General features: G+C 32.9%; 1 protein-coding gene across 1 annotated transcript; it reads right to left on the bottom strand.

The window, feature by feature from the left end:
- Positions 1–12,475: 12,475 nt before the first annotated feature.
- On the bottom strand, positions 12,476–22,876 carry LOC133325831 (uncharacterized). The gene is made up of 5 exons (XM_061534551.1): positions 22,676–22,876; positions 20,781–22,609; positions 18,573–18,944; positions 17,995–18,518; positions 12,476–13,336 (listed from the first exon to the last, which is right to left on the bottom strand). Exons 1-5 carry the CDS (start codon positions 22,874–22,876, stop codon positions 12,537–12,539), a joined length of 3,726 nt encoding a protein of 1,241 aa, XP_061390535.1. The 3' UTR covers positions 12,476–12,536.
- Positions 22,877–24,025: the final 1,149 nt, after the last annotated feature.

Raw genomic sequence — 24,025 nt, 5'->3', positions numbered from 1 at the left:
GAAAAATTATTTTTTTAAAATTAAAGTAAACATATATGTTGTGTATATATAAACAGTAGAACTATAAGGTAAAAAAAATTAGTAATAAATGTTTTATTTATATATAGTATAATTATATTATGTATAAGAAAAAAATTAAATTTTGATATTTATATAGAGATTGTTGGGTTTTGTTTTTTACATGAGGAAAATGAAAATTTTTGGGAGGAGAGGATTTTTGAACTTGTTTGTATTTTATATGTAATTTTTTTATTTTCATTTTATGTATATATAAATAGAAGATTATTGTGCAATTCGAGTTTAAAAAAATGTGTGTAAATTAAATTAATTGGTTTTTGTTGTTGTTGTTTATAATTATAAGTTGGTTCTTAAATTTGTTCATATATCATGTGCGCAGTCGTCTCATATTTTCTTCTTCTTATTTGTTTCTTGTTTTTGCATGATTATTTTTGTTGTTATTTGTAATAGAAAAATATAGTGTAAGAATCACAATTGTTTTACAAAAAAAATCTTTAATACAATAAGTTTATATATAAAAAATAAAATAAAAAAAATTAGAAATTTGAAAATTAAAACAAAAAATAATAATTCCAAAAAAAATCTTAAACTAACAAAAAAAATTGTAATTAAAAGCAAAAAAAGTCTTAAAATTAATTATTGTATAAAAAAATGTATATAAAAAATTAAATTTTGATTTTGTGTGTGTTCGATTTTTGTAAAACTAAACTTAAAAACAAATATAAATGAAAATAAAAATAAAAACTAATAAATAAAACAGTTCTTTTTATATATTAATTGTTTATTAAATAAATTTGTTGTTTTTACTGTTTTTGTTTACTTAAATAATAATGTTTTTTTTTACTACGAATATAATTCGTATCTTTGGTATAAAATATATGTATATGTATGGAGAAAATAGAGTAAAATAAAATTTTCTGTAGAAAAAAAAATAAAGAAAAAATAAAAAATGTTTAAATTGTATAAAACTGAGAAGAAAAAAAGAATAAAAAATCAAAAAATTAAAAAAAAATAGAGAAGAATTTTTGTTTTCACAGTTGTTTTGTTACAGTTTTGTTTTTTTTTAGTATACAAAAAATATATATAAAAATACAAGATATGAAGAGATTTTTTTTCTTATAGTATTTAAAAAAAAAATAATAAAAATAAAATAAAAAAAAATATTACTTTTTAGCAGCCCATGTTATTTATTGTATAATAAAAAATATTTCAATTATTTTTCATTTAACTGTGCGTATGTTTTTTTTCTTTTTTTTAATATATTTCCTTTCTTCACTCTTTGTTGTTGTCATTCTTTTAAAATATTTATAATAAATTAGTTGGGTGAAGGGAAATCAACAAGGAGTATCATAACCTTTTTTGGTCTCCAGAAAAAAATAATGGGGAATATTTGAATAAAAGTTATTGTAGTTGTTGTTATATTGTTGCCAGATGAATGATGGACGATGTTCGAGAAGAGAATAAAAATAAATTTTTACAAAATATACAAAAAACCATAATTATATTAAAATTAATATACTATTGTATATCCAAAATATAAAACAAATTAAATAAATACAAAATAAAATAGATTAAGAAAGTGTAAACAAAATTTATACCAAAAACGTTTGGGAATTCTTTTTCGTTTTTACGACGGTGTCGTAGTCGTTGTTGATGTTCGCAATTGCAGCACAATGTATATGAACCACCACAACAACGACTAAGAGACTGTCGACAAAAGTGTCAATCCTAATGCGGCTGAATGTATCCCTGGTAAGCGAAAGCAATTTGATAATACAATGAGAGGGTCCTCTTTATATGGTATGCTACTTCTGATCTATAAACGGTATTCTTTTTATAGAAAACCTATAGGAGGGCATTCATAATGCATTTTTTTAATATAGGAATATATGCAAGATGTTGGAGAGCTATAGAACGTCTTCAGACGATTTATATATTTTCTATAATTAATTATATTCCCTTTCATCCCTATAGGTATCTTCATTTATAATTCTTCTTTAGACCTATAAGTTGCCTATCACCAATTATTTTCTACTTCTCAAGGAATCGAATATTCAACCACAACAATGACTTAGAGACTGTCGAAAAAGGGTCATCATGTGGTCCACATTGTGATTGTGTTCTTCACTCGGATAGGGCAATTTTTAGAAGCGTCCTCCGCCTTAAATCGGTATTCTAAATATATGCAGGTTCATATTAAAAGACTTCTTATAGAGTTATTGAAAATTGACAGTGATTGTGAATTCTATGACTAAAAATAATTCGATAAAAACGAAGAGACCGGAATGGAAAGGGGCGGGACGATATTCCCTGTTTGGAAATTCGAATGTCACATAGTGTGGAAACTGCTGGAAAAAGTAGTTCCGATTAACGACTCTACCCAAGTCGATTCTTCTTAGGACTTTTGACTCTAAAACCAGCCATGACCTGACAAATTCATAATGAGGACTTTTGCTCTTGTCGTGATCGAAGTACCAGGAATATAAGACCATCATAAACTATTACTAATTCGAAGAACAAGAAACAACAAAGAAATCCTATCCTAGGCGATTTGACTGCAAGTACAATTTATTGAAAACTAGTAGTCGGTACAAATTCCAATCAAATGGTACCGATATCGGCAGTAGAGTAGAATAAAAGGGCATTATTATTCGTTCGACGAAAAGTTCCATGAAACCTGACAGGACGGAAGTAATACGAGGGAACTAAATCCTCCACTCTTCGTTAACGAACAAACGTCAACTGGAATAAAATTGTACCCAGTAATTAATCAAATCGACCACCACCACAAAAATGTTTATCTACAAATGGACTGTTCCAAGCCTCATTTCTTATATCAAAATCCAAATTTACACATGGAGAAGGAGATCACCAGGCATCTAAGAGTAAAATTCAACTGCAGTGGATACTTTTACTGGTGATAATCGTTAGATAATGAATTAAAAAAAAAAAATTAAAAAATTCAAAAATTTTGACACTGCGGGAGAGGTACCAGAAGGAGTGGAGGACCGATGGGCCCCGAACACCTTCGAACATGATCTAGGTATGGAAAAATATTATGATTTGCAGTGTTTGGATGAAATCGGTCATACCATCTTTTTGATATTGAATTAAAATTTTTTTAAATATTTGGCTCTTTGCAAAGATTAAATCATATCGGACATTTATTAATTCGCTTGGTATTGAATTAACAACAATTCTCAAAATTTTGTGGGGGTGGTGCCCGAAGTATTGGACCGATGGGTCCCATTTTCGGATATCTGTTTGAATAAAGTATGTATTACGATTTGCAAAGCTTGAGTCAAATTGGACATTTCATTCGATTGATATTGAATTAAGAAATTTTCAAAATTTTGACACTTTGTGGGGGAGCTGCTACCAGAAGGATTGGACCGATGAGTCCCATCTTCAGACATGATCAAGGTTAGGTAAAAGTATTACGATTTGTAAAGGTTGGATTCGTTTGATATTTAATTAATAAATTTTCAAAATATTGACACTTTGTAGAGGAGGTTCCAGAAAGGAGTGGACCGATGGGTCCCACCTTCACAATTGATCTAGCCAAGGCAAAAATATTATGGTGCGTAAAGGTTGTGGGTCAAATCGAACCTTCCATTCGCTTCATTCGAAATTCCATTCGTTTTATATTGGATTTATAAAAATTTAAAATGTTGACCCTTTGTGGGGGAGGTACTAGAGAAGGAGTAGACCAATGGGTCCCATTTTGGGACAGGATTTGGGCTTGGTAAAAATATTAGGCGGTGTAAAGTTTGGTTCAAATCGGATAGTCCGCCGTTCGCATGATATTACAAAATTAATTTTCTGCAAAATGTTTGATCATATGTGGGGAAGGTACCAAAAGAAGTGCATCGATATTCCCCATCTTCGATTTAAGTTTGGAAGAAATATGTACGATGTGCAAAATTTGGATGAAATTGGTTACTCCCTTTTAGAGTTATCGTGTGCTCCAGCCAAACAGATGGGCATTTGTATATAGTTTAAAACGGATTTGGTAAAAAAATGGATCTAAATACAATATTTATATAAGCTCAAAGCCATATGGCTGAGGTATAATGAGTTTAAAATTTAAATCCTTACTAAATTAAGTAGTAGTAATTTTGTATGAATAAATGTATTCACAATGATACAAAGCAATTTCAAAAATCAAAATTTTTAAAAACAAAAATAAAATAAAATAAAATAAAAAACTGTCTATGTAATGCAATTGTTTGTTAAAAAAAAAAAAAAAATTATGAAACCATCTAAGCGCACAATGTCCATAAAAATATTACATGATATTAAGGACAATTCAAAATAATTATGAAGCTATACAAAAACAAAACTGAATAAATTTAAATATATTATTAATTATGCTTGAGCTAAAAATCTAAATATTTCTTTTTTACGATTTTTTCCTTGTTTCATACTATATGTAAGATAATGCTTAAGAGCTAAACGCTTTTGTCTACTAATTAAATGGATTAATATAATTGTTATTTTTTATTATAGAATTTAATTTTTGTTTTATAATTGTTATGTAAGTGTTTTTCATTTTTTACTAAATATTCTCAATGTATTTATGTATGCATGTAATGTAATGTGTGTGACTGTAATTTTGCATTTTTTTCTTTTTGTTGCCACATTTTTTGTTTTAAATTTTGCTAAGTGGGATTTTTTTTTTGCTTGTTCTTCTTTCTCTTTTTCTATAATAATATATAATATTTTGTATTTATTTAATTTGTTTATTTGTATTTATTTTATTTTTTTTTTTTCAATAAAAAAAATCAACAATAGTTGTTATTGTTGGTTTTTTGTTTTCGTTTTCAATAATTTTTGTTAAACTACTAATCAAATTGTACTACTTTCTTTTTTTATAAATGGAAAAACTTAAAACAAAAAAATAATAATAATTAAAAGTAATATATATTTAATAATTATGTTTTGCCTAATTGGGTTTTGTAATGGGATTTTTTTGTTTTTGTGTGTTAAGAGGAATGAGATAGAGGCATAGTTATTATATAATACATAATAATTTATTATTTTGTCAATGATTAAAATGATTACTACTACCATGCTAAATATATAATATAAACATTTAATAAATCTATATAACTATTTTTTATTTTTGTTAATTATTTAACATGAGTTTTATTATTAATTTTATTTATTTATTATAATTTAAATGCAATGATTATTATTTCGGGTTTGTATTCGGAGGGGTCACCTTTTTGTGAGAGAAAAAAAATTGTAAAGGATGTTAAAGAAATTTAAAATAAAAATTAAATTAAATTTAAAAAAACGAATTTCGAGCTTCGGCTAATGCAAATAATATCAAAATGCAAAATTGTAAATATATAAAAATTATGAAAAAAAATCCGGAAGCTATGAAATCCTTGACTATCTTGTAAAGCCGTTAAGGCACACCACTACATGTAAAGGGGGTGTTTATTCTTATAGAATATTAGTCCGCAAAATATTGAAACGAAACAGGGTCGTATAGTGAAAACAAAATCTGTGCTGTGATTTTTTCATAAGGTTCATACTTATGGTCAAGGACCCTAAACTCTACATTAGATTAATAAATCAATAAATGGAAAAAGGGGCAGACAAGGGACAATTTTAACAAATGATAGACTATATTTAAACAAGTAAAAAAGTGTCAGCCGATGTTGCCGTCAGATATATACCCTCAGGATGTTTAACTTTTTGTGGTAGATACCAGAAGGAGTGGTCCAATGGGTCCCATCTTCGGACTTGATCTAGACTTGGTAAAGATAATAGATTGTGAAAATCGAACATTTCAATCGCCTTATATTCATTTTATATATAAAGATATTAGGTTGTACAAAGTTTCTTTAAAATGGGATAGTCCAATTTGGGTGTTATTATAAAAATAATTTTAGCACAATTTTGACCATTTTCTGGGGGAGGTACCAGAAGGCGTGAACCGATATTGCCCATCTTTGAACTTAAACTAATTTAAGTTAGTTGGTAAAGATAATAAGTTGTGCAAAGTTTGATTCAAATCGGACATTCCATTCGCCTGTTATTGGATTTATAAATATTGAAAATGTTGATCATTTGTGGGCGAGGTACCAGAAGGAGTGAACCAATGGGTCCCATCTTCCTACTTGGTAAAGATATTAGGTTGTACAAAGTTTCTTTAAAATGGGATAGTCCAATTTGCGTGTTATTATAAAATTAATTTTTAGCACAATTTTGACCATTTTCTGGGGGAGTAACCAGAAGGCGTGGACCGATATTGTCCATCTTTGAACTTAAACAAAGTTTGGAAGCAATATTAAGATGTGCAAAGTTTGGATGAAATCGATTATTCTCTTTGAGAGTTATCGTGCGCACCAGCCAGCCAGACAGACGGACAACGCACGAACGAACATGGGTAAATCGACTCCACATTTTCTGAAAAGGATTTGGTGCACAGAAACATAGGTTCTAAAATCAATATTTCGATGAGGCACATTTTCATCGTATCAAAGTGTATATACCCTCATTAGACATAAGGCTGAGGGTATAAAAAAAATGGATCGTCCATCCCTTAACCTAGCCTTATTACAAGAAATGTCACAAATTAAATAACTTTTGGGCCCTTATAGTTTTGTAAAGGGAATTATTTTCCTTTATTTTCATATTCATCATTGATGATAAACATTGCGAGAATCTTAGGCGTGATCCAACCAGTTTTCTCATTATGGATGCAATTTCACGATGTACATCGAAGGTACTCAATGGAGATCAAACTCATTGTAGGTATCATAACAGATGACTCTGATGGATTAAGTCTCTTCTATTCAAATGGGATGTTTTTGGAGTTTATTACTACCTTCATCTTCTTTGGAGACTCAAAATATATATCGGCTTTTAGGTTAAAGGCTTTTGGGTGGGCGTTGAAATATTTTTTTGTTTTCTGGAAATTGACTGTACCGATTTCTCAAGCTAGATTTCTATGAAAACTCAAAATATATATCGGCTTTTAGGTTAAAGGATTTTGCGTGGTTGTTGTAATATTTTTATGTTTTTTTTTTTTTTCAAAAATATATTTTCACTAAATACCGAATCAAAATAATGTAATACTGTAGTGGTGTGTTTGTGTATAAATTAATGAATTATTGAATCATACAAAAGATTTCAAAATTAAATGCATTCTACTTTAAAAATGGGAATTTCAAAATTCCAAAAATGTTTCAGAAATTTCAATATTTAAAAACAAATAATTGTTTATGGAAATTATGATGATTTGAATATGAATATTTTTCATTTTATTATTGCACTTTACTTAATGAAATGTGTTACCATACATATATATTTCCTTTTTGTTACTTTAGTTAATATACAAAAAAAAGAGTGAAGAATTAAAATTAAAATCGTTGGGTTTTTTCTTAAATCACATTTCACTCGGTTTTCATTTATTTCCTTTACTATATGATTTCTACAAGTTTCTTATTTAATTTTTAAGGAAATATTATTAAATACATTTTTTTCTTTTTGTAAAATTTTTCCTTTCACCCATACTAAACACTGCATTTATGAGGGTGGGGGTTGAGGAAAAATATTGCACTGGGATCATGTATGTCATATTCATTATTTAAATTTTCTATACAAAGAAATTATTTTTAAAATTAAAAACAATATTTTATGATGATATTATTTGAAATCTATATTGCCTTTTGCAAATTTGATTAAGATTTCTTTTGTTGTTTACACAGAAAAGAAATTCATTATTCTTTAAATATATAATTCTACTTTTATTTTTATATATAATATATACTACACATTATTACATACAGAGTTGATAATACTACTCTACTTATAGATCATCATATTCATGAATGAAAGCATGATAATGATTTTTGTTTTAATTGGATGTTAAATTCCCAGGATTTTTTTCAAGTCATGGAATTTGCATCACATTTAATTATTGTATTCAAATATTTTTGTTTTGTTTTTCAAAACGACATGCATTCATCGGGCAACAATATATAGTTTTATTATTATCGTTCAAAAAATTTCTATTTCAGTTTTATTTAATTTTTTTGTTTATTATTATTATTTTTTAAAGGACACCAAAAAAAGTTGTATAACTATGACATTTACATACACACAGATAGATAGATTTTACACGCACGCACACACATACATTTTTATTTATATTTACACAGTAAAAGAAAAGAAATATTTGTTTTTGGAATTAGGAGAAGAGATGTAAAAATTATGTTAATAGAAAAAAGAAAGTCAGTGGAAAAAGAAAAATCAAGGAAGAAAATTAATTAAAAATCAAAATGAACTCTCCTTGAATTTTAAATCTATCCAAAGCATAAGAAAAATAAAAATATTGAAATATTTCTGGTCTACAAATTCGTCAAATAATTTATGGCAAGAAAATGCTACAGCAATATTGTATTTTGCTGCTAATAGAGATGAGGAGTTGGTAATATTTAGATGTGAGAAGGTTGCAAAATATGCATTTATATTGACAATATTTTACTGTACAATATATACTCGAAAGAACCTGCAGTAATAGATGTTTTTATATAGGCATTTTTGGGAAATATATGTCACTTTATTAAGTTTGGTTGAGTTCTTGGGAGTAGCAATATCAAAAGGGAATGAAATATATGACAAACTTCATCATAGTGGGCTACAGTCTAGCCATAAAATAATCCACTATTGGTATTAAATTACTTGAGCATCGTCCTTATGGGACTTTAAAATTCATTCGGGAGTCTATTTCACGACCTGAATCGAACTTTCTAAATGGAGTTGACTACTGTGCAATGCTAATATCTCTTCTTTCCCTGCACCTTTTTTATACTCAGAATAAAAACAGTGCACTAATAGATCACTACATTCATTCCCGACATATTTAGGAAATATGTATTGTCTGCTTACTATATAAATGGAGTAGGAGTAGGAGTAGGAAAGAGGAGGTGTCTATTATACCAAAACAATTAATATTTGCCAATTTTTCTTAAATATGTATATGGCAGGTGGAATGGGAGAACTTCACCTATTTTACTGGAAGATTTAATTGTTATTGGTATTGTAATTTTTATGGTTATTAGGGTCCATTAATGTCAAAAAAAATGTAAGCAATACAAATATATATATATATATATATATTATAAAGGAAGTGAAATAAGTGGAAATTAAAATGCAAAGTGGATATTTTCTTCTTATGTTTTTAGGTTTCTTTCGCAAAACATTATAATCCTGCATTCCATTAAAAGATCAAAACATTGAAGTGATAAAACCTTATCACCAAAATTGACTTTTGATCTTAAAAATCTGGTTTGAGATACGCCAGAATTGACGTGTTGGTTTTTGTGCTGATGTCACGGTCAATAGGTTATAACCAGGATAAGTCTCCCAAGTGGAGTGATACATGACTCTCTGGGACAATATCCCATGCAAAAAACTAAGAGAAGTGATGAGGATTTGTGGCGAAATCTGAAACTATAGTCTTCTCTGCCTTTCCCGAAAGTAATCAATGTGACCATAACCCACTTTAAAAATTAAAATCGTGTTGTTTTTATTTTTTAATAATAACAACAACAATTGAGTTTTATGATCGACAAGGTCACGAAAGGAAAAAATACACTAATGCACAACATAGTACGATAGCGATGATGGCTAAAAACGTAGTCTCTTGGTTACCTTTTCGTCTGTAATTTTTAATGATAATCTCTCAGTTACGCTCTTACACATCTACTCACGATTTAGTTCTGTTCAACACTGAACTAAAGCAAATATTATCCATTTTCTTGGAAAATCCTTGGCTGAGTAGAAGTCATTTCTTCCGATAGGTAGATTCGATAGACGGTCTGAAGAGCATGAATAAAAAAATAAAATGTTTTAGTTCCGAAATTAAATAGTTCAAAATGAAAAATTCTTCTTTTATATGACTATACTTTACAAGTTGTAAACGTGGATCTAGATCCAGAAGTCGGACTTTGAATAAGAAAGGAAACCAAATTAAAAAAGTAAAGAAAACCATCCTTTGTCATTCAAATTCCGACACCGTCCGATCACACAATGACAGACGCTTCCATAGAGTACAATTATGGCTGGATTGTTACGTTCTATAGTATGAGAATCCCGAAAATGTTAATATTTTTGAGTAGCTCCGGCCATAATAAAAATTACCCATTTTCAGTGCTTTAATAATGTAAATAAGATAGATAGAACATGTTTTCTTTGGATGAAAGCCCTTAAACGCTTACAATCAAATGGATCCAAATCTTAATCACTTGGAAGAAGAGGAATTTATCTATTTTTCTTTAATTATCCTACCTCATCTCGCCTGCATAGGTGTTCACACCAAGTCAATGTCTTTGACTTTGACGTAGAAGAGGGTTTCTCAGATAAAACGGAAAACATACAAATTCAGAACAAGTATGCATTTCATAAATAGGTCCAAAAACAATATATTATAAAATCTGGTCCAGCCAGTAAAGTGAAATAAATATATTACAGTCTAAATCGCTTATAACGATGTTAAATACCAACACTATTTTTGGGACTTTTCAGTTCGTTAAATTCGGTGTCGTTATAAATGATCACGACTATATAGAGAAATTGTCAAAGAAAATCCAATTACATGTTTACATTCGCCAAATATGTAGCATGCTTTTGGGCGCCATTGGAATTTTTGCTACTCCAACCAACTCTAAATATGACAGTTATATATGTAGCGATAGAAAACAATTAAAAAAATACTGTAGCATTATAAATCAATTATATATGTATGTAATTCTATATTAGAATTATTTAAAAAAAAATCTTTGACCATTTTTGGGAAATATTCCAACTGAGAGTTTTTTTTTAAGGAAGGACGTAATAGAGAAGGTATTTTGTTTTTTCATTTAAAATCCTCATTGTCATCATACTTTAAACATTAAATAGAATTTTTATAGAGATCAATAAGTAGTAATTAATTTTTTACAAAAAAAAAAATATTGAGATTTCGAGATAGAGTTTTCTGAAGAGAGTTCTTTTGAAAAAAAAAATGACAAGAAAGAAAACAAAACAAATAATGGAAAAAAATATTCCAAAGCAGAAAAGTTTTTGTGTTTAAAAGGAGTACGAAAAGAAGAAGAAATTTGTTGTGTTTTTGTTGTTGTTGGAAATTGAATTTAGGGATTTTTGCACATTTATAAAAAGACTTATCAAACTAAAGAAATTAATTTTGTTGTTTTGTTTTTCGGTTTTTTGTTAATAAACATTGAATATATAACACAAATACATTTGCTTGCGGTAAATATATATAATATATATAATAGTATACACAGATAATACAAATAGTTACACAAACATACACACAAGTGAACTTAAAAAAAACACAGAAAAAAAACCAAAAAAACTATCTTATAAGCTACGAATTTTTGAAATTATCCAAGATAATATATATGTAAAAAATATCTATTGGAAAAATTAATAAATTGCAAAAGGAAAAAAATATTTATAATTTACGGTTAAAAAAATAATAAACTAATATACAATTCACACTCCCTCTACTGTTGTGTTTTGTTTTTCTACTTTCTTTTACTGATTTCTTTTTTTGTAAAAGAAAGCCAAGCGTATTTGTTAAATTTTTTAATTTAATTTTTGTTTGTTTTGTTTTTGGAGTGGTGTTTTCTTTAATGCGAGGAAATAAAAAATTAAAAAACGAAAAAAAAATAAAATTCGGGCTTTTGTTTCTAAACAAATTTTCCTATAACTAATATTTTTGTGTGTGATTTTTTTTTTTTAATTTTTTGTTTTGTTTTTTTCCTTTACGATGACGTTTAAATGTTAGATTAGGGGTTTCTATACGTTAAAATATATATGTATTTGTTTTTTTCTTTTTTTAAATAATGTGCTTAATTTTTTGTTTTTGTTTTTTCCTTTCTTTGTTATCAGTTATCATTATAATAAAAAGAATACTTAGTAAATTTGTTGGCATTTTGTTGGGCTTATTTTTTTCTTGTTATAAACATCCAGCGTATAGACGACAGACATTACGACGCGTATGTTTTAGCTTATACGACAGTTTCACGCTAAAAATGTAAATTGTTTATTTTTTTAATTTTCTTTCTTAAATCTCTTTTTCTTGTTCCAGTGGGAAAACAAACTAATTTTCTTTCACTGCACTTTCTTTCTTCATTCTTATTCTTGATCACCACCATTATCATCTTCATTGTGAGATTATTTTCTTATGTTTTGTTTTTGTTATTATAAATTTTATTATCATTATCACCTACTACAACTACACTGCACTTGCCTTGTTCTTGTTTCTCTGTTCCTGCTATGCGTTTTTCATTTCATTTCGTTCGGGCTTTCTTTCTTTTATTGTAATATCAACAATGCTGGATGAATTAGCGTCGTCGTCTACATTCATCTTTTGGTTACTGGTTACTGTTGTTTGCTGTTGCTGGGAGGAGGTGGTGGAGGGGTCACAATGATTATCATCATCAACCATCACCTATAAATACCGGTGATGGAGTTGGTGGTGTCGGTGTCAATCAATTATATATGAAATTTGCGGCATCGCACAATGCATTGCTGTCATCATCGAATTTGCCATTTATTGTATAATTCGAACTGGTGCCATAGCTCCATTCCTTCTTGATGTAATCCCCATCATTTGTCGACGACGAATTATTGTGCAGTGCACCCAACGAATTGTGATCTAATCGAAAATCATCATCATCGGCATATAATTGAGCTGGTATTGTATCGGGTATTGAATGCTGGTCCAACAGATAGCCATATGTGGGTAACGCATGCGACAAATCGACATGATGATCGAGATCATTGTCGAAGTTGGACATACCGAACTTGGAGCCGGGCGGTGAGTGGGGTGAATGATTGGAAGCATCATCGTGGAAAACGACCTCCTCTTTAATAAGCATTTCATTGGAATTATCACCCGAAACATAGAAATTCGGTTCAGTTTTAATGGCCGTTGTTGCCAGGGACGGGGAACACTTCTCATCTAACATAACATCGTCATCATCATCATGGAAATGACGTCCATTCGTGGGATGATGTAAATTCGTATCATCATCGTCATCATCCATATCGGCTAGATGACGACGCCGGTGGTGATTTCGGTGGTTATTACGTTGCGATTGGTTTTGTTGTTGTTGGTGTTGATGATGATGACCGTTGAGGTCATGATCACGTGTACTGCGTATTATCGAGGAGGATCCGAGGGCGGCGGAGGCCAATGATAGGGGCACACCACCCGACGATTTGGAGACCACAACTGAAGAGGAACATGACGTTGATGATGACGACGGCGAGGGTGAGGGCGATGAACCTGAGGAAAAGTAAAAGAATTGGAAAATATTTAATACACAAATATAAATAATAAATAAAATAAAATAATGGAAAACTTTCTGATTAACGACTTAAAAGTTTTCCTTATATATATATTATGTCCATTATTATTACAATGCTAATCCTGTCTTGAGACCTTAAATAATCCAGATTTGAGACCTTCAACGAATAATCCGCATTCCCATAATAAACATCTAAATGAAATATTTTTTACGTCCGTAAAAAAATATACACTTGTAGTCCTTAAGAAATTCACGGCTAATGTTTAAATTTTTAAATTCCTTCAAAATTATTTTTATTTATTTTTTTTAATCCATGATTGAGGACTTTAGAGCCCTTCAAAAATATATATCTTTTTAAATCCACGATTGGGGTCCTTTAAATCCACGCTATTTTATTTTTAAATTTGTTATATTTATAAAATTCAGTCTTTATATCCCCTTAAAATAAATATTCATGTCTCTATTCTTATAAAAACCACTCTTGTTTTAGGACATGGAAATCATTCTTATAAACTTTTGGGCAATTTATAACCTTGAAATTTTAATCATATAAAAATCGGGGCTATTTGAAGGCCTTGAAAAATTATTGTTATAAAAATTCGAAAAGGCTCTGAAAATTTATTCTATAAAAACCATGTATCTTTAGGTCCCTAAAAAATATATTCTTATAAAAATAACTACTGTGTTGGGTCTTGACAAATAATTTTTTATTAAAAGAACTCCCTTAAAAAATATTTTCTATAAAAAACACTCCTGCTATACATATATGGGAGGAGCTTTATGTAAATCTGAACGGATTTCAACAAAACTTAACACTCGTAAGGCTATCGGCTAAACTTTGGAATTTTATATGGGAGATATATCAAACTCCGTACCAATTTTCACGAAAATTTCTTGCAATCAAAAGACATATCGGGGCTTTAGCGCACCATTTTCATAAAATCGGACGAAAATATATATGGTTACTATAACCAAATTTCAAATTTCCAAATGCGGACGGAAATGCATAAATCGATTCAGAAAGTGATTCTATGCATATTCTCAAAACGAACTATGGGTCTAACTCGTTTCCTTTTGCATGTTAGAAATATATACACAAAGACATAGGACCCTGTACCACAGTGTGATGAAGGGTGTAATAATATCGAGACTATGGTCCTAGAACTTGTACAAGTAAACAAGTGTATGGTTACTATAACCAAATTTCAAATTTCCAAATGCGGACGGAAATGCATAAATCGATTCAGAAAGTGATTCTATGCATATTCTCAAAACGAACTATGGGTCTAACTCGTTTCCTTTTGCATGTTAGAAATATATACACAAAGACATAGGACCCTGTACCACAGTGTGGTGAAGGGTGTAATAATATCGAGACTATGGTCCTAGAACTTTTACAAGTAAACAAGTGTCAGTCATTGTTGCCGACAGATATATACCTTCGGAATTGCATACAGATTTTATTATTAGCTTTATATAAGAAATATGTTTTTATTAAAGAGGTTTCGGATTTAAAGTTGATTTTTAGTTAATATAAGTTATTGGCCATATTGACTTTTTTATATTACAATGAAGTTAATTAATAAATGAAATGAAATATTGACCATTTGTGAGGGAGGTACCGGAAGGGGTGGACTACTGGGTCCATCTTCGAATGAGGCACATTTTCACCGTATCAAAGTGCATATACCCTCACTAATGTAGTTCAAAATCCGAACCCCTCTGCTGAAATTAGAAAAGCTCATTGATCTCGACTAAAGATACATTTTTCGAGCATTTCCCCGATCAAGATAATTGTTGACAGTTTATTCGTCTCTCTCTAATAGGAACATATGTAATTTGTTTACATCAAGAAACAGACATTTGTCACAATACAAATGGCGGGATAATTATGTAAGTATGCCATCTGATCCACTTTTTATCCCTCAAACAATGATTTTTTGGAATTTGTATCTCTAATTTCTAAAGATTTAAGATAATACTTTTTTCCATTGTTCAATGAATTTTGAAATTGAATTCACAAAAAAGTACAACGTATTATTGTGTCGCTGCTGATCGATAAACGTCACAGATCGAAATTTACTGTGACAAACATAATTTGCAATTCCAATGATGTTGATGATGTGTGTCATTGAAATAGTTTGGGATGAGACATACAAAATATTTTGTGTGTTCCTTAATACCTGAGATCACACACATTGATGATGTTGCAACGAATATATTAAAAAAATTAACCGTGTCATTAATCATTGGTGAACACCGGGCATAACAAATTGTTGCAGTGAAGTTAAAAAGACTGTTACAACAATTATTTGTATAACTGATTGAAAAACTACTGAATTCAATGAAAATCCCTAGATTTCATTAAGGAGATATGTGAGAGAGCACAGCCATAGCTCCCTTGACTTTTTTATGAAATATGTATCAGCCTTCCAAAACGCTTTATATCAAATTACAGCCCCATCGATTGGAAAAATGGGATGGTATCAATGGAGCTATAACAAACCATAAACTGACATTGATCACTTTTGGTTTGAAGACTTGATAACCCATAAGAATTTAATAAATCAAAATTGAGCGAATTCGGTTAAAAACCATTCACATAACCCCTTAAATAGCGAATAATGCGGGTTCTAATATATGGGGGGCTGGCTCCCCGTAAAGCTGGGCCAATATTGATCATTTTTTGTAGGGAGATCTTTTACTCAATGAGTTACTAAAAATATAAAATTACAGCAAATTTGGTTGAATCAGTTGTCCTAACCCCCCAATATACCGAAATTTGGGATGTAACATTACATGGTGGATACTTTAAAAAGTGAACCCATATTAAACATGTTTAATATGAAGATTTTTGATACCCCATGAGAACCTGAAAAATTAAATTAGAGCCAATTCGGTTAAAAAGCATACCCAAAACCCATAAAAAAGATACCGAATAATGAGAGTTTACCATTATATGCGGGCTACCCGGAAACATGGGCCAAAAAAGTGGGCCAATACTGATAATTTTTAGAATTCTTAAAAATGAGAACCTAAAAAATCAAATTAGAGCCAATTCTGTTAAAAACAAACCCATAAAATATACCGAAAAATATACCATTACATGCGGGCTACTCGGAAACATGGGCCAAAGCTGATATAATTTGGTAAGGACATTTTCTACTCAATTAGAATCCGAAATATTAAATTGCGCCCAAATTAGTTGAAACACATAATCTCATAATACCGATTTTTGGGGTGTAGCGTTATATTGGGGGCTTCCAATATTGATTGTAATATTAATAATATTCTCTTCAAAGCGCAACTCATTTACCAAACCTCATTAAAAAAGTTAGAAAAATTACCTATCGGATAAACCGCATCAAACAATCACACTATGAGGATGAAGAGGCTTCTCAATAACAACTGATGACATTTTTCAAGTCACAGACGCCAAATTTTTGATGCCAACGATAGAAATAATACGTTTTCAATGGATTTTTAGATCACTGCCATGTATTTCAAGGACCCAATCAGCAATTCTAAAGAATTAGATGAATGTTTGACGAAAACAACAATGTGGGCAATTCGGATTTCCACCAACAGCTCGAATTTTTGCAACAATTCGCCGGGAGATCCGATTCGTACTTGGTAAAGTTTCTGACGGAACTTAATTCTAAAAGATATAGTTACATAAATGGGTTTTATGCTACAATTAGAGACAAACCACCCATTTAATTCCACTATCACGCCTATATAGACTCCCTGAGCTCTACGAGCTTCCTCTCGCCTATAAAGACTCCCTCAGGACTCCTCATTCAAAACTAACCATCTGTACCTTATTTAAAATAGGTTTAACCTCATTTTCCGAGCAGTGTAAATATAAGTAGGCATTTCGGATTGTCAGAGAAATTCAGAATATTAGCAATATAGATAGTTACTTAGAGGATAAAAAATATTTTGCAGATAATTTATAAATTAGGTCGCTCTATGTTTAGCCATAGCTTTATATGGCGAATAATGTGCATCCAATTATACTGCTGAAAGTTTGCCGAACTAAGCCTCTAAATTGAACAAGACAGTCGCGGGAAGCTAAGTTGATCGTGGCAATAATTGAATGCTTTTGAAAGGGCGTTTCTCAACTGATTCAGATCGTTATAATAAAATTTGAATCTAGAACCAGCATACTACTTTTTGAAAGCTATTTATGAAGGTTGTCTTATCTCATTATCATAAATGATTGAAAAAGTATCAAAAGATGCCAACAAATCCATATCCCTAAAAAAGGATTGTATTATCCTTTTTTTAGATCCTAAATGATTTCAAAAATATTAACATTTCATGCGGCTTTTGAAAAAAAAAATGAAATGTTACAAATCTACAAGAAGATGTTCACAAACTCCTAACCTACAAATTAATCTTTTAATGACTTTCCAAGAAGAAGAAATAATTATGTATAGGACTCTATAATTACAAAAACACAAAACAAACCCCTAAATCATTGCACAGCCAAGCTGGCTGCACAACAAATGAACCTTGATTACAACCCCCTCTAGGAAATTGTATTATTATCAACAAAATAAAAACCAAACAAGATCATTTGCAGCAAATGATAATAACAACAATTAAAAAAAAAGGTTTTAGTACAACTTACCCCTTTGCTGTATTGAACTATTAAATACTGAACCAGATAAGGAAGTAACACCGCCAGTCGAATGTATTATTGGTGTCTTACGCATCAATTGCTGCTGCAAAGCACTGCTACTGGCGCCAACACCACCGCCACCACTACTACTAGCGCCGCCAATAACTCCACCACCCCCACCACTACTATTTTGACGTATAACTTGAGCATGATGCCGTTGTGTCGGTTGCGATGTCTGCGACAGCAGCGTATCAACACCCTTATCACTTTGCATATAATTATTGATCACAATTGCCCGGGTGGGTGTTGCACCGTTTAATAATATTTGCCGTGTTTGTCGCAATTCTTGAGATGTATTCGAAGATTCCGAAGATTCTTCACCGGTGGCTGTCGTAATCATTGTATTATTCAGACTACTCGTACTAACATATTGATGGCCATTTAAACTATTTAGACCATCGCTCAGTCCGGAATTCTCATCCAAATCGTCGTGCATAGATGATGTTGAGTGTTGGCTCAAGAGCAAATTACTGCTAGGATGATGATGATTATTGTTATCGATAACCGACGATGATGATGATGCTGACGCTGATGACAGCGATATTTGTGGTTCCATCTTAACAATGGTGGATGTGGGGGAATTGTGAGCACTATTATCGGCACTACTGCTCGAACTTGTGTTGCCACCACCACCAACGGCAGCACCACTAGTTGTGGTACTGGTGGCGGTCGATTTAATTGTCGACGTTGCCTGTGACGTTGACGACGATGATGCAGATGTAGATGCTGATGTTGTCGTTTGAACACGTTGATGGACTTGCATGTGGGTCTGCAACGATGATTGGGTGTGCAATTTCTTTTTGCAAATTTTACATTCGAATGGAAAATCACCGGTGTGGGTGCGAGCGTGTATCTTCAAATTGTAACGTTGACCAAAACCTTTGCCGCAAACTTCACATCTACAGAAGAGAGTGAGAAGAAAATGGAGAATACAATTGTTTTAATAATGAGTTGTATAAATAAATAGTTAAATGAATTAAAAATCATCAAGGTCCTGCTATACAAATGTGGTGTTTACATTTTGGTCTGGATGTTAACCTTGAGAAAATTTATAGCCTCTTCTAAATGTTAAATGGTAATTCTGAAGGTAAGATTTTTGTAAATAAAATGCAACAAGTATAACTGATTTCAACTGATGTGACTATAATTAGGCATATTTTAGATATGAAGATCCCCATATACAGATCCTACCATATTTTTGAATTTCAAAGGTCCTAGCCGCATTTTTTAACTAAATTTCCAAAAATTTGTTATTTTTGTTTCTCCAAGGGGGGGAAACGTTCTGATGGAAAATCTGAAATATAACTTCGTGGTTTGAATAAGGCATGGTGGAGGGTTAGGCCCACTACAATTTTACTAGTTTTGATTAAAAAGATTTAAAGGTCGATCTCGTTCGAATAGAACTTGTTTTAGATACCCTCAGGTTTCCTACCTGACTACCTGAGCTTTAGCTCGTTTCTTAAAATTCCCTGCCGTTTCAGCACTTCTATAAAAAGGACTTTCAAAACGGGGTCTATTATGTCTCCTCTGCTACTTCATCCGTCTTCTTTGAATTCCATGTGCAAAGGTTATTTTAATGAAGATTCAGGCCCATATAAATACACCCTGAGCATCAGCTCGCCTATAATTATCTCATAAAATATCTGTAAGTAAATCACTGCTTCCGCTCGTCCACAAAAAAACTTGAACTTCTTAAATTCAGTGACCTGCAGCTCCTTTAAAGATTTCTTGAATTCAGTGACCTGCAGCTCATTCATAAATTTTGCCTGAGCTCCAGGAGCTTCAGCTTGATTATAAAGACTCCCTGAGCTCCAGGAGCTTCAGCTCGCCTATAAAGACCACCTGAACTCCGGGAGCTTCAGTTCGCCTATGAAGACTCCCTGAACTCCGGGAGCTTCAGTTCGTCTATAAAGACTCCCTGAGCTCGAAAACTTTAGAACTTTTACTTGTCCATGAAGAATCCCTGAGCTCCTGGAGCTTCAGCTCGCCTAATAAAGACTCCATGAGCTACAGGAGCTTCAGCTCGCCTATCAAGACTCTCTGAGCTCCAGGAGCTTCAGCTCGCCTATAAAGTTTCTCTGAGCTCCAGCTCTCCTATAAAGACTCTCTGAGCTCCAGCTCATCTAAAAATACTCCCTGAGCTCCTGGAGTTTCACCTCGTCTATAAAGACTCCCTGAGCTCTTGGAGTTTCAACTCGCCTAATAAAGACCCCTGAGCTTCAGCTCGCCTAATAAAGACTCCATGAGCTACAGGAGCTTCAGCTCGCCTTTAAAGACATGCCGAACTTTTCCTCTTCTATAAATACTACCAGAGCTTCACCTCGACAAATTTCTGTTCAGCCATAAAGACTTCCCGATCTCAGCTCGGGGCTTCAGCATATAAATTCTCCCTGAGATCCATTTTTTATAGATCCTTCTTCTTCCTCCTATTTTTTATAGATCCTTCTTCTACAGCATATAACTCCCAGATTTGCCCATATTGTCCCTTTGAATCCTAATCAGACTATTTTCTCTCATTTCATTGAAGCCTTCTAAACAAAAGTGTGAAATGAAAAGCATAACTTTAAGCGTTTGTGCCTTTCTCCCAATATACAAAAATTCTCTTCTTAACCATAAAAGGTTTCATTTCTTTTCATCCCCCCACTTTCGTCTCTTTCCGCCACATTCGTATTTCAGACACTTTAGAAAATAGCAAACAAAAAAGAAACTATAGTAGCAACATAAGGAATACTTACTTGTGCAATTTAACACCTGAATGCAATTTGGAATGACCCCGCAACGAAGCCAGGGCACTAAATTGTTTACCACATATTTCACATGTCAAATTGACATTTTCATTGTGAATCTTTTTGTGGACTTTGAAATATTCGAAACTCATAAATTCCTTGTGGCACACTTCGCATTTGTATTTATGACGCTCGGACTGTTGGCCGGTATGGACGCGCATGTGCTTGATGAAATTCGGACGAAAACGTACCACACGACCGCATATCTGACATTCGTATGGTTTGCAGCGAAGACAATGCTTTTCGTAATTTTTCAAGGATTTCAGGACCATATTACAGATGGCGCATTTCATGTTGTTGGCATGTCCGGAACGATGAATTTCATAGAGTTCCTTGTTATCGAATTTCTCAACGCATTCCATACACTGGTAAATTGTGCCGGAGGGTGTGGATGTCGATGAAGGTGGGGAGGCGGCTGACGATGTGGAAGATGGTGGCGATGTTGATGCTGTATTGCGGCTGTAGTTTGTTGCAACAATTTGTTGCTGCTGCTGTTGTTGGGCTTGTGCTGAGGTGGATGCCACCGGATGTTGTTGCTGCTGTTGCTGTTGTGCTGTACTGGAGGAGTTGCTGTTTTGTCCAGATCTGGGTGGTGATCTGGTTGGTGTTGATGCTGGTGTTGTTACGATGGTAGCAGTATTGTTGTTGCTATTGCTAGGACTTGTATTTATGGCCATTATTGTGGGCGAATTTCCCGTTAATGCATTCGAAAGAATTTGATTACTGCCACCACCACCATTTGATGGTGTGGAGCCGGCTGCCGAAATAGTTGCGGTTCTTGGAGACGAGTTCCCTGATAATTCACCACCAGATATGGATGCCTGTGGCGAGGTTGTCACTAACATTGGTGTACTATTCCCCGAGTTGGCCACACTACAGACGGGTGAGGCTTGCAAAATCAATTGGGTGGTCTGACCACCACTTCCAACCTGTTGTTGGACCACATTCAATACAGCCATCGAGCCGTTTCGACTCAACATGGCGGGCATACGCACCAGAGTTGTGCCACCCACATTGGCCATGCCATTACTTATGAATACTGGACGTCTTTGTAGATGAGCTAAAGCTTCGGACACCGGTACGGTAACCGATCGTGTTGTGGTGCTAACAATAGAGCCGGCAGGCAACACCAGCTGGGTGGGTTGACCTTCAGCATTTGTGGTGGTCACTGTGGTCGGACCACTGGTATAGGTCAGCCGTGGGGCTGACACAGTCTCCACCATTTCATCCATATGTTCTACTTTAATTTGGCTACCATCTAATAGGGGAGGCTCTTCATCGGCCTCAGCTGCCTTGGCTTCTTCTTCAATGTCTTGAAGATTTTCATCATTTAATTCGGGATCTTCTTCTTCCTCCTCGTCGTTGTGGTGGTGTTGCACCGACGCGACTGTTGTTGTTGCTAAAGGCAGGGAATTATAGTCATGGATATCTGAAGATCTAACAATAATGCCACGGCCATTAAGGAAATGATGCTGCTGTCTGGCCGCTGTGGTCGTTATATGGTGCTGTTGCTGCTGCTGATGATGATGTGTGATAGTCTTCACCATGGATTGTTGCTGGTGTTGTAGTTCGGCGGCATCTTGACTGGTTTGACTTAAATCGGAAGCGCTTGTTATGGGTGTTGTAGAGTTCGGTGGGGTCTCAAGTTTTATAACGCTAGCTTGTCCAGTACCAACTACTGATATGGCCCCTTCGGAATTACTTTCTGTGTCCATGAGCTGATGCTGCTGTTGACCCTTGACAGAGGTCATTATGTCATTGCTACCTTGATGCTGCTGCTGTTGTTGGTATAATATTCGATGATGCACACCACCTCCGCCGCCACCACCACCACCATTACTGTGATCCTCATCATCATCGTCGTCATGCTCCTCCATGGGAGCATCCTGTAGTATAAATTCGATTTGTTGAGACAAAGCACTGTCATTAATGGCTATCAGACTGTCCAGGTCTTTGGTGGCCATTGAGGAACCATTGCTCATTGCGAACAGCGAGGGAAGACTGCGCGAAGATAAACCTCCTGATGAATTATTAGAGCCATCCATGGTTTTTCTGTTTGTTTGGTGGTATAGATTAGCCGCCGACTGTGGACCAGACCGGACCGGACCGACAGATCTGATCTGATGTGGTGCTTATGGTGTGTGAGATTTTTTTGTTAAACGTCGCCGTCGTCTTCTTCTTCGTCGGACTTAATTATTGTTTTCATTTATTTCACACATTCATTCATTCGTCGTTCGTTCGTCCGTCGTTTTAATACATATGTACGTCCGTCCGTCCAGTAGCAATTACCGACAATAAGTTTTTTTTCTTTCTTTCAATTATTAGCAATTTTTCTGTGGATTTACGTTTGTTGTTAGCGTTTTAATTCATTTTCTAAGCGTTGAGGAGAAAATTGGAGAAGAACAAGAGAAACAAATTAAATGATTTATTTTAGCCGAGACTTGACTTGTATTTTTTACTACGCATTTTTCTTCCTTTGCTTCATTTTCAAATTTTCTTTTTTGTAATAGTTTTTCATACACAGTTCACCTTTTTCCACACACACACGGGCACACAAATACAATTACAAAAAAAGAAAATACGCGCACACACACACACATTCACTCGTCGTTCAGTTCTTCGCTCGAGCGACCAACCAACCAAATAACCAAAAAAAAACAACAACTACACGGGACACACATTCATGGAAAAACGTCAGTGTTTGACTGACAGACAGACAAACACACAAATGAATTTTCTTGTGAAAATGGCTGGATTTTGCTCGTTCGTCCCTTTTTCTTTGGGCTTTTTGTTCATTCGTTCGCCCGTACGTTCATTCGTTCCTTTATTCGTTGCTGCCGCTGCGGCTGCTGCTCTACGACGTGATTTTGATTTCGGTGTTTCCTCCTTTGTTTTCTTGTTTGTTTTGTGCATTCCTTTTATCTCGTTTATAAACAAAAATTGCACAATCTTTACAGAGTTGCAATTCGCGTACACAAATGACAACAATGCAGAGTTGTATATTTTTGGTAGTAGAATTAATAAATGTAAATGGAAAATGGAGTGCAAGTGCAATTTATCGTTCAATTAAAGACAATTAATTAATAGCCCTTTTTTTACTAAAACACTTTGTAAAATATGAAAAAAAAGAAAAGAGGAAAGTCTACTACTGTAAAATGTACTGAAATTCATGAAAATAAAGTAATACAAAAATA

The sequence above is a fragment of the Musca vetustissima genome, unplaced genomic scaffold (genome assembly GCF_032173495.1).
Source record: "Musca vetustissima isolate MV318-11 ecotype Yass unplaced genomic scaffold, APGP_CSIRO_Mvet_v1 utg8224, whole genome shotgun sequence".
Lineage (NCBI taxonomy): Eukaryota > Metazoa > Arthropoda > Insecta > Diptera > Muscidae > Musca > Musca vetustissima.
This window is presented reverse-complemented; position numbering and strand designations above follow the sequence as displayed.

Excerpts from the sequence above, each read along its gene's own strand:
- LOC133325831 (XM_061534551.1), bottom strand. The coding sequence starts at position 22,876 with ATGGATGGCTCTAATAATTCATCAGGAGGTTTATCTTCGCGCAGTCTT. Across the intron at positions 22,610-22,675 it reads ACGACGATGATGATGAGGAT|CAGCAGCATCAAGGTAGCAA; the intron begins CACAGTAATGGT and ends TACCAACAACAG. Across the intron at positions 18,519-18,572 it reads CAAATATCGCTGTCATCAGC|CAGTAATTTGCTCTTGAGCC; the intron begins GTCAGCATCATC and ends TCATCATCCTAG.